Source organism: Bombus bifarius, unplaced genomic scaffold, assembly GCF_011952205.1.
Source record: "Bombus bifarius isolate JDL3187 unplaced genomic scaffold, Bbif_JDL3187 scf7180000008008, whole genome shotgun sequence".
Lineage (NCBI taxonomy): Eukaryota > Metazoa > Arthropoda > Insecta > Hymenoptera > Apidae > Bombus > Bombus bifarius.
In genome coordinates, this window is record NW_022884386.1 from 245,475 (window position 1) to 257,590 (window position 12,116).

The 12,116-nt window shown below is 38.9% G+C and overlaps 1 protein-coding gene across 5 annotated transcripts in view; it reads left to right on the forward strand.

The window, feature by feature from the left end:
- Positions 1-12,116, forward strand: part of LOC117206565 — a 271,415-nt gene that overhangs the window by 164,225 nt on the left and 95,074 nt on the right. For all 5 annotated transcript variants that reach the window (XM_033446038.1, XM_033446040.1, XM_033446039.1 and 2 more), the window contains exon 6: positions 3,712-3,824. In XM_033446038.1, the coding sequence (XP_033301929.1) occupies positions 3,712-3,824 (113 nt within the window). The remainder of the gene's footprint in view (positions 1-3,711; positions 3,825-12,116) is intronic.

Genomic DNA, 12,116 nt, shown 5'->3' on the forward strand with positions numbered 1-12,116 from the left:
CATAAAGAAGGTATCTGTCGATCCGTGCAGCGTTTCGTACAACGTCTAGAAACGACATATTGTTCCCGATCGAAGTATTCCATAAATCAAACGTAGCTTGCCACGAGCATAACCAAAGTAGATCCGTTTAAGAAACGTGATAACTTTCGAGACGACCATCGTTGAGGAAGAGGTGCAATCGTATTGGCAGGTAATCAAATCGCACGGTTGACGAAGAGCCAAATGAAGGAGGATTTATTGTAAGCAAATAGAATTAGAAGTTACGAGTGCCTTGAGTAACCTCTGGTCCCGGCTGCTGTGACGCTAACCCAAGTAGAGCTAACCTGACCTAACTAAGTAATTCAATTAGAGAAGCACCGAAGACGGTACGCCCGAAACCCGTCCACGGAATCTCGGTAACGCTCGTTGTCTCGTCTCTACCTGGCTGCGTTCCGAATCGTACCCTCTGCAACTTTGTTCCCATGGTCGATTCCTTATTGCTAAATTGGCTGTAGGTTTCAGCGAGGTCACGGCTAACGAGAAACTTAAACGAATACAATTTGTAGCGAGCCTCGAGTTTATACGAAAGGATCGGTGCAATCTTTTGCCGAATAAAATTAAGGGAAAAGATTTAAACGAAATATGGATATGTATTGGACGTTAAAATATTCTGGATATGAATATTCTGGATTGTTTGGTTCTGAGATTCTGCGTTGAGTGCTCCATTGTTGTTAACAAATTCTTTATCAGAAGATCTACTTTGATTTATTAACTAGAGTTCCTGAAAACGACATTAAAAATTGATCAAATCTTTTGTAGAGAAAATTCGATAAAAAAGAATGAAAATACGGTATAGTTACGTGTTAAATATTATTAAAAGGCCTTTTAAAGGAAACGTTCTTTCTATCTGCAAATTCGGAGACACGTGTTGCATTATTTTGAATAGTCTTCTTATCAGAAGATCTTTCTCAATTCACGAACAGTCTTTTTGTTGTAATCTCACCGATATTATGTACACCCACGTACTTTGATGCGCAGGTGCAGAAACTTCTCTCACGGTGACCTGCACTTTTATTGCACCGCTTGCTGCCCGGAGAATCCGGAGAAACGCAGTAACCGCTTCAGTATGAAAATCACCGTTTTACCCCACATTCCAGCATAGTTTTACAGTTTCAAATACAGTCTCACAAATAACTTCATATACAGTTTCGTTTTATATCCAGGTTTCTCTTATCGTCTTAACACTATCCGCGGATATTTCTATTTTAATAAACATTTTGTATTCTTCACATAAATACGTAGAATAAAGAAATTCAACATCTCTTGCAACACAATAACAATTTTTAGGAATACTTCTTCAAGGCATACGTTTCATAAATACTTTGCGCTTCTAAGGACCACATCATCAATGTCAACCGAAGTAGGTTACGAGTCATCGATATAGGTGGAACCAAGATGGAAATCGTCATTAGAGTATAATCAGCAATCGTGGACGATTGGCGCCTCTGGTAACGTCATTAACGGCACACGTAATTTGAAGAGTTATTATCGTCAAACTCAATGACTACGCGTGTTATCAGTAGTCGATCCAACAGTCCAAGAGTAAGCCCAACTTCGGTTTCACCGACCCGAGGATAGTTCCTATCGCATTTCACGCTCCGAGATAACCAGTTTCTGGCGCTAAATCCCTAGAGTCGTCGGTGTCGAGTCTCAAGGCACAGGAGTCATCAGAGTCGTGCCTCGCGTTTCAGTGTCGTCGATATCTTCTCCTGGAAACCTTCTGTTGCCAATATCTTGTTCTCCTCCGTTTTAACGTTTCGTACTGCACTCTACATGGTTTCATACCCATTAAATTGCTGATAAACGTGAATTTCAAGTTTATCATACTCTGTTACGAATATGTTATATTTACATACAGTTGTATCGTTTCAAAATTTCTACACGTATAATATGTACGATATATATTTTGGAGATAGTATTATTTTATTTTAAAAGGCTCATTAAAATAATACGTATTCGCTAATGACAGAGTACAATTTTCTGTAGGGATATTATTACAATTTCCGTATAATATGAAATCCATTCGTTTTCACACTGATATTTCTATCCTCTCTTATAACGACCCATGGAAATGTGACGAAAATTGAAAAATTCATTATGGGCAAGTAGAATAATTATGAAACTTCATACGTTTTAAATGAACAAATTCTCGCTTCAAGCAGAACTGCGCGATTCTTTTATCAAACTTAGCTCAATCTCTATAAAAAATTACTTTGATTTAAATGAAAGTTACGTGTATTTCGCTAACTATATCTTCCATTTCTAACAACATGTAATAAATATAATGCTTGAATTTCCAATAAACATAGAATAAAATGTTAAAAACAACCTCGTCTACTATTCCAAACTATTCGGACGCGTTCAGAAGAAAAGACACAAATGACATATCGTTTTAATTAGAAGAAAAAGAGCGAAGAACGTCAGGAGCGCGAAGACACTCTACGAGCGATAAGTTTTTATGTGGAACATAGGTCCTGTTGATGGAAGAAGTTCTTCTTTCTCGAAAAGAGGTTCAGATATCGATTCTCGTCCATTCGACGAAGGACTCGGACGTGCTTGCTTTCTAAACAGCTCTCCAACACGGCAAACGACCAGTCCGATCTCGGATCGATGCTGGACTAATCTCGAAGAAACTTCGTCGGCTTGACCTCGTCGATCTTTTTCCGAAAACACGATTCCTTCGATTGCGAGATACATGTTCGACCATGTTCCCGCCGTCATTCTCGATCGTCGCGCGAACATGCTTCGTCAAAAAGTTTTCGAGGAACGTTGAAACAGTTCGATCGTATTTTTCATCGTGCCACTGCCTGTTTCTGCGTAATAACACGGCGATACACTCCGTTAGTTTCGAGGCACGTTTTCGTCTTCAAGACGTGCACCGTTTCCGTCTGGGCCGTCTGATCTCGTTTCATGAGGAGAATAAATCCATTTCTGTTACAATGCAACATAGGTTCGTTTCCAGTTCGATGATATCTTCTTGACGTACAAAGTGTTACATACGAATGTTGTTACTTGCGAATAATTGAAAATTTTGTTTCTAGTTTATATAAATGATAACTTAATAATAATGGTTTAATTACGAAACGGTTTCATCGATGAAAACTGCCAGAAACTGTAGATCTTGTTAAAGAGATTCGTCGATAAAGCGAATCTATCGTGTAGCTAGAGCCAACTTCGATTTTGCAGTAGTATGAGCTTGGCCGAGTCTCTGGTCAGACGGTTTATCAACTAAACAGTAAAAATTCGTATTTGATCAAACCTGATTTTTTTGTTAACTTTTGTACAGATGTTTCTATGTTTCTCTTCCTTTGTATCATACATTTTTCGTTCTCGTTCATTTTTTATTTCATACATTATGTTTCGGTTCCTAGAAAAATTCAAATTTTAAGACAAACGTACAGGTCGTTCATAAGCAGCGCACGCGAATTGATAAAAAATTGGGCGGTTCCTTCGCGGGCAGTCGCCTTCTGCATCATTTACGAAGAATACGTAAATTTCCCTAGCGTGTGCCATGCCATGAGAATCAGCCGTAAATATCACGGGCCAGTACGGATCACGCAATAACTCGGTTCATGATATTTATAACGAGTTTCTTTTATTGTTTCAACGCGCAAAATTCCCTGTATCTTGCACACGTGAACCAGGCAGGCTAAGTATTTACGTTTGTTTCAGAATAAACGAAAGCACCACGAGATCCCAATTCCTGGCGTACTTCAGTTTCTCGTCCAAAGCGAGCGTATCCGTTGGTTGGCCAGTAAAAGGCGGAGATCCGAAGAACAACACTGGTGAGTGAGTGTTTCATCCCGTTGCGGCAACCTGTTTCATTTTATCACCGTTTTATTTTATTGTCCAATCACATACAAAATCTGTTTAATGACGTTCATGAAATCTAAATTCACGATATTTTTGCTATAAATTTCGATATATAAAATATTACCATTTAATAAAAGGAAGGATAAATGTGGCTAAGTTGTAAAATAATGTTCAGAAAGTACACTCTGAGACCTCTTCTTGTGGGTTGTTACTTTCGAATCTCGACAGATCTCAAGGGTAGATGATAAAGTGCAAGGTCTTATTTTACAAGTTTACTCAGGAACACTTAAAAATCTGCAACGATAAAACTCGATCTAATTTTCTCAAGATAGGAGAAAAAAAACTTTTCTTGTAAAAAAATTCGCGGAAATTGAAACGAAGGTTTAAGTAAAACTTATGTTAGTGCCAATTTTGAATACCAATCGAAACTGCAACGAAAAGCTGTAATCTCTTCCGCCGAAAATGCTTTGTACGCCACGTTTCGTGCTTCAATGAGCGATGCAAACTCGCACTGCGAAATCATAAGTCAATCAGGATAGCTAGAGCAATCAAACAACACGTAGAAATTAACAGCGCCAGGTAAATTCGCCTCTTGGAGGGATATCGAGCAACGACGAGATCGAACGAATACGCTAAACTGTCCTGCCTCGCAGATCAAACATTGATCTAGATCGGTTTCCGGGTTCGTTACCGATAACTTTATCTAGCTGTAGGATATTATGCGATTGTATCATTAGCGAGTTCATTTTCGTCTGTAATAGGCAGACACCTGCGGTTCAAACGCGCTACATCGATTTTCAAGCCGGTACCCCAGCGTACAAACCAATTCACCGTTTCGAAATTAACGGATCAGCCTCGGGATACCAGATTAGTGGAGCAACGTTCAATTTTAGATAAGTTTTACCTCACAAACGTAAAGTAATAAAAACGTTATTTAATAACATTGGAATTTTTTATGGCCAGATCTAACAAAATACAAGCGCCACGTTTATTTCGCAAATTCTCCTTGTGGAAAAATAAGAAAATAATATACGGTCAGATATTTTCATTTTCGGCTTAATTTTCGAGAAAATCGGATTTGAAAATTAATACTTGAACGTGGCTAATTACCGACTGAACACGAAAAACAATCAATAGGATGTCTTTCTAAATGCGAAGATAAATAAAAGATATGAAGTAAAATGTTTCCTTGTAAGGTTTCATTTTGAAGAAAATATAGCTGCAATATCCTTAATTAAGAATCGGTCTAGCGCATACGTTTGATAAATTTTCAAATTTGCTTTTCTTGGAAACAAAGTGTCTCGCGAAAGAATTTTATTCGTCATTTGTTTTTACATATAGAACGATCTCCTGTCGATTATTTAGCACTGTCTAGTCCGGAATTGTTCATGTTCGAGTATATTTAGTAAATTTTCAAACTCGATTTTCTTGAAAATCGAATGAAAGAATTTTATTCTACATTTCTCACTTATTTTTCTGCAAGGAACGTGTTACTCGCCGGGACTCTGTATAATTTAAAGATATACGAACACGATACAACGCAGGACAGTGGATATATTGTTCTAACACCCACGCGTTCTTTCTGTCACTCGTTTCAAGCGAAATATGCAGATATTTCTAGGACACATTCAGTCACGTTCACCCAAAATCTTGGGTGACCAAGTACTCTTCTTTCACATCCTAATCTCAACGCTACATTCTTTCACGTATTTCTGGCATTCAAAACTCGGCTACTTGCGATATATAATAGCATCAAGTTCTCATTCCTGCTAATATTCTCAATAATAAAATGAGTAGTTACGATAGGTAGTTGAGTAGCTTGACCTTTTAATCTAGCTGTCGTCAATAGACGACGAAATGAAAATCTAGTGCAACACGGCTGATGTTAACGAGCAACGTGTCTCGTATCGCAAATTGTAGACTCGTCATTTTTTTGCATTTGAAGCGAGCCATTTGTAAAAACGTACCCATACTTAGATAAAGGGTTGTCGGCTCAAACGAGTCAACGCATGCCGAATCTCCTATAATTCGGCAAATCGTTCTTTACTCACTATCGATACTCTAACAAAATTCCGCGCTAGAAAATAATTCTCATTTCTACGTTAGGGAATCAAAGAGGAAGAAATGGAAACAGAGAAGATCGAGAGAAATTCTGATTCGCAAGAGAAGATTAAAGAAAAAAGAGAATCCAATTTCAGAATTCGAACGTCGCAACGGATCACTCTAAGAGTATACACTATCTTCCATCTTGTCCGCGCAAGATTCACGGCAAAGAGGAACAAGAACGAAACGAAAGAAAAAGGGGAAAGGTTCTCGTGACAGGGGCGTCTTGGTAAGAGTATTCTTTTCCCGAGTGAAATCCTGGAAGAAAATGTGAGAAACGCTCGGCTTTCGAGGACCCTTGGTGTCCGTGGAATCTTTGCACTCGACGTTAATTCTGAACCGATGGAGAACTGAAAACGGTCGTGGCCATGGACTTTCGAAAGAGAGAAATAGAAGATTGTCAGAAAGGATGGGACGAGGGATGAAAGCGATAGCAGTCGGTGGATGCACGAATTTCCTTACGCAAACAGAGAAGAGGCGTAATTTCTGCCTAGTTAGAACGAAAATTATGCGAGCTTAAGTGCGAGATCGTCCGGGCTTAACCGAATAAGGGCAGTTTAGGATCCGTGGAGAATTTAGACTGACCGAGGTAAAGCGTTAACGACACGAGCTCTCGACCACCGATCTCCATAGAAACTTCTCTAATTTGCCATTCTAAAGAGTAGTATCACGACGTTACGACCTAAATTATCTATCGTGTTCGTAACTGTTCGAATCTTGGTCGATAAAGAATTCCAGAGTGGCAGTTCAGCCACGCTCATTGCGATGTAATGGAGATCCATGAAGAGAGAATGTTCAATCGCGACCTTAGATAGAATCTAAATTATTAAATTCTGTTTTTTAACATTATGTTTATAGAAGAGAACTGTCGTTATTTCTTTACTCAGAGGTAGGATCACAATAGTTATTATGTTATTGAATGGTTAAATCTATCACACCGTTCTGAGCCAAAAAAACCTTTATTGCACGCGCTTACAAGAACTAGGGGTAAAAACAAAAAAGCATCTTAAGCCTATCGATTAAATTTATCGATTGTAATTAGGATAATCTTCTAGTTACTATTTCTTATAACTAACGCCTCTGCATATGGATGGCGAGCACGAACTCACGTTGTTATTTTCAACAAGAACATTTGAAGGATTGGTTAGTATTATCTTCGTCGCTATTTTCTGCTTCAGCTAAATTCTATAATTTCACGAAGTTCGATGTACAAGAATAGAATGATCAAATAACAAGAGATCTCCAGCGAATTGAACAGTCAACGACGATATAGCTCCGTATCTTTATTTGTTCAATTTGGAATTTGAAATTTGGAAAAGCACGATAAATATAAAATGCCAACGTCGAAGTGAATTTCTAGATCAGGCAGCGCATTGGTATTTTTAAATCGTCGAAAGGAAATCATGGGAAACATAGAGAAACGCTTCTATTAATATTTGGCCCGGTGTTCGGCTATCGATGCGACGAAATTGCACGTTCCAAATTGGCAGGTAGCTGGATATTTTGGGAATGCACTGCTGCGCGAATGACTCTAATTGGATAATGTTTCCTGGTGCAACATTCTACGCATTAATGTAAATTTCACAGCCGTTCTGCTTCGTATTCGCAGAGGCAGTATAATAACGAAATTGGTCGTTACGACAATTTTGTTTAGAACGTTGCCTTATCTCCACGCTGCAGCTGTTTAATGTAGCGCTTAACCCTCCGCAATAAACAAAAAGCAGCGGCCTCTGCATCCTGTGATATCTGCGTTTCTATATCAAATCATCGAACTTCTACTCGTAGAAAAATATCGCTAAAACCATATATATATATATATATATATATATATATATATATATATATATATAGTTATATATATATATAAGAAGTTATATATATATATATATATATATAACTTCTGTCAGCTTTCCCGACAAGATTAGTTACAATGACAAACGCTTCGTGGATCTACATAGGATCATCAGCATACAGGAAAGTACGAAAAGTCTGATTTATGATTTTAATCGAAGGATCCACGCGTTCGATAACGTGCCAATTATCTCCACATATTGTATTCCGCATACATATTACTTACACGCACATTGCACCGCGCTACGGGAACAATGAATAATTTATGGAGACCGAAATTGAGCCTTACGCCAGTAGCGCGAGCCTGTTCGATCGATACAGCGCAGATTATTAACGGCGCATCGAATTGAATTTCGCTCGACACGCGAAATCAAAATGATGAAATCGAGGACAGGAGATCGTAGGACGAGGTTGAAAAGGGATGGAAAAAGAGAAGAGAAGAAAGGAGAAGAAGGGAAATAGTTGGACGTCAAAAGGACCGGTGCTGCTACCGTTACATAGATGTCACATTTTTACGACGTCCTCGTTCACTTTTTTTATACGACACCCTATTTCCTGGGAACAGCGTGACGAATGTGTGTCCATTCCACGGCGAAATAGCATTCGACAGTGTGGCCCCCGGTGGATATTCCTGCAAGAAACTTAATTCGTTGTAGGGTATATTGAGCGAAAATGGACGTTCGCGACTTCATTTAGTATCTCCAAGGGAAAAGAACAAAAAAGTAAAGAGAGCGCGTTAACTAGCACCAGAAATTGAAACAAGACATAAACCATATCTGAAATTCCAATCGTTTGTACAAGAGTTTTGAGAATTCTCAGGATTTCTATTCTAATGTTCCGAACGACACATTCTTGTGCGTTATTTCAATTTAACTACACTGTCGTAACCAGGCTGCTGATATTTACGCAAATTCGTATCTTCGCGAAAATGATCGAAGAAACAAAACGTAAACAGAGATCTGTTTCATCCAGTGAATATTATACCGAGTACTCTACTTGGATTACTTTACATATGTTCGCGTATATGCATTCGGTGGATTTTGGTATCTTCAAATTTTCTATAAATGGATAAAAATTCGCAGTCCAGTCGTTGGCATAGAAATTCCGAACTGCGAAGATAAATATCGTGAAGAAAGTAACTAACAAAAATCTATATCTTTGTCATATCATCCCAGCGAAAGCTAACACAGTAAGAAACATCGTAATTTCCACAAAGCAATTTCAAACTATCATCAATCTGTACGTGATACGAAGAAATGGCAACGATAATGTCCTCGCAAAGAATAAAGAAACGAGTATATAACTTTCTCGATATCCCCGAAGCAGCAGAAACAAGTACATAGAAGAAGTCTCAGTACTGATAAAAGTAAGTCTGATTCACCGCGTATTATTCGTACACGTACAAACACGATGCACGTGTGCACCGAGCTATTTCGTTGGTCGCGTCATACGTTTCCAAGGAACGGATTTAAGGTTTCCTTTACAACGGGCAACGGCACGCTGCCTGGGGTACTAGCGAGTGTATCGATAGGAAGGTAGAGACGAGGCGGAATGAAGGGAACGACGGTGTGCAGCGTGGTAGAGCGGTCGTTTTACCGGTGGCGGAGTAGCAATAAGAAAGGTAGAGGCGGATGAATCCGCGCGGTGGTAAAAGCGGTGGTCCGGGGTGAAAGCTCTTCCCATCCCCCTCTTCTCTTAACCCACCCCGTACATAGGGAACGCCGGTCCACGTATAACGAGAGACGACAACGATTCTCGATTATCCCTGGGAGAAAGCCTGGGGCCTTCCATATGCGCGAGACGTACGATTCCGGACGTCGACGTGACTCCACCCACAGGATGAATTCCCTTTTCTTTCTCTTTTTGTTCCTCGTTCTCCTTTTCTTTTTTTTTTTTTTTTTTTTGACAACCATCGTGTGGCCTGGCTTTATCGAGGTTCGTGAACGAAAAGAAACGAAAGGAGACGGAGAATAGGAAAGTCGAAGAAGTGAGAATGAAGAGAAGAAACGAACGAAAATGTCGCGGTCGCTTGACAAACAGATCAATCGTTCGGTCTCGCCTCACTTTCTCCTTCTTCTTCCCGCCACCGTATAAATCCGTTTTTGCCCCCTTTTGTCTTTTCGTTCCGCTTCTTTCGATTTAATCCAGGGGGATTCCGTTTCCCTCGTTCCAGCGGGAGAAATCGTACAAAGAGAGACATTCTTAGAGAAGTGGAAGAGGTCGATGATTCCACAGTGATATTTCAACGCGGCTCGTATGGAGAGGCGTGAGTGTCGCAGCAGTGTAAGTCAGCCGGTCGTCAGACCGTTCTTGTAGAAGTGAAAGATCATTTGGTAAATCAGAATGTTTTCCAAGAGGCTACGTCGCATCTCGGGGTTGAGATATACGAGAAAAACGTGTCAGGGAAGGGTAACCAGCCACTCGGAAGAAAAACGAACCGTCGACCGATTGACAAACAAATCAATCGTCGAGTTTTACGTATGCGGTCCTCTCGTCGTGTCTGTCAATTTGTCTGAGAGACTTCAGATGCTCGATGGATATATTTCAATGTGATACACGCTGGTTTTAAGCGTCAGAATGTGATTTTTTGTTAAAAACAGACGTAGAGAAAGAAACAAAATTGTGACATATTTTAAAAAATACGTTATGCGGGAAATGTTGTATGAAATGTATATATCAAAGTAGCACAAATTATACTATAAAGGAATAGCATGAGAATAGGAAAGTGTACGGTTTATTGCTTTCTTAAGCGGCCCATAACTTCATCTCAAGAACATTCTACAGCTATCACATTCACGCTACTTCCTCCAGAAGCTCGCCGGGAATATATTTCTCCAGCAACACACGATTCTTCGACAGGCTGCTGCGTAAATGCTCCGCCACTTTCTCTCTTTCCTACTGTCATCCCTGAGAGGTTGTCTCGTCGTGGCATTTGTCAGATTTTACTTCCCTGCTTGCGAATTTGGCGATAACACTTCCGTCGATAAAAAATTCCAAAAATATATAGAAGAATATTCGTTTGTTTATCGTAACTTTAATTTCCGTATAAGCTCTATTTTCATATTCCGATATTTTTCTATATTTTCACCAAGCGCAGCCAATTTCATTCCATGTAAAAACGAAAACAGAAAACATAAACGTAATTCGATAATAGCAACTCTTCGAAAACAATGTTTAAATTTTTTTATATGACGAAATAAGAATGGCAAAATAAAAATAGAATAATATTTGAACGACTGGATTTTTCTCGTGTTTTTATATCTTTAAGCTGAAAATAAACGAGCGTATGAATATTTAACACTAGAAATACAATACTAAAGTTAAAAAAAAATTTTCCACGCTGATATCGCGTAATTCTCTTCAAAACGTTATCATTAGACGAAACGATGTTGAATATTGATGACACAGTCCATTTGCAGTGTCGCTGTGTGTTATGGTAAATATGACATGTTGCGAAAAAACAAACTTCGCGTTCGATCCTTTCGCCATCGAACTGTTTGCATGCCAACAGAGCGACAGCTACAGGGAAGAGAGAAAACTTGTTCGAATATATGGATATATAGAATCTCGATGTATACATTCGGTTTACATTCTGTCTTCCGGATGACCTGGCAAACGTTTGCAAAGTAGGCGAAATCAAAAACGTTTCGCCGGTTTGTGCAACCTATACCGGTTACAACGCGAACGTGGCTAAAACGAGGGAACGATCGAATTGAAAAACAAAATGCACGAAGGAAAAATGGCGATGGTTGCCGAAGTAAATTGACTTTATTCAATTATATTGATTTGTTTGCGTGCCGGAACGTGGTCCGTCTTTTTCCTCCTTTTATTATTAGTTTCAATCTTTTACCGTTTGCACTTTTAACCCAGCTTTTTGGTAACTTTTCAAAAGGAAAAAATAACGATCGAGACACGTGCAACGAGTACCGAAGCTATTTTTTCTTTTTTCCGTTTTTTAATAAATTTTCTATACAGTAGACTGTATTATATCTTAATTGGAGCACTGTAAACATCTTCTTATGATACATCTTGCAGCTAGTGCACAAATAGTGGAAGTGAATAATAGCGTACAGCTGACACAGCAGTGTAGGTTAAAGTAGTAGCAAACATGAAACTTTTCAATGTGTACTCTTTTATAGACAGTAAACGTTAAATGTTACTATTTAAACAGTGAGAATTATTAGATTTTTAATAATGTTACGAATAATATTTTATGGCAGAAATTGTAGATTGTAAGTAGTAGCAGTCAATAATAATAGATATCTAGGCACAGTAGTATAGATTGATCTCGCTAGATCAGACACGAAATA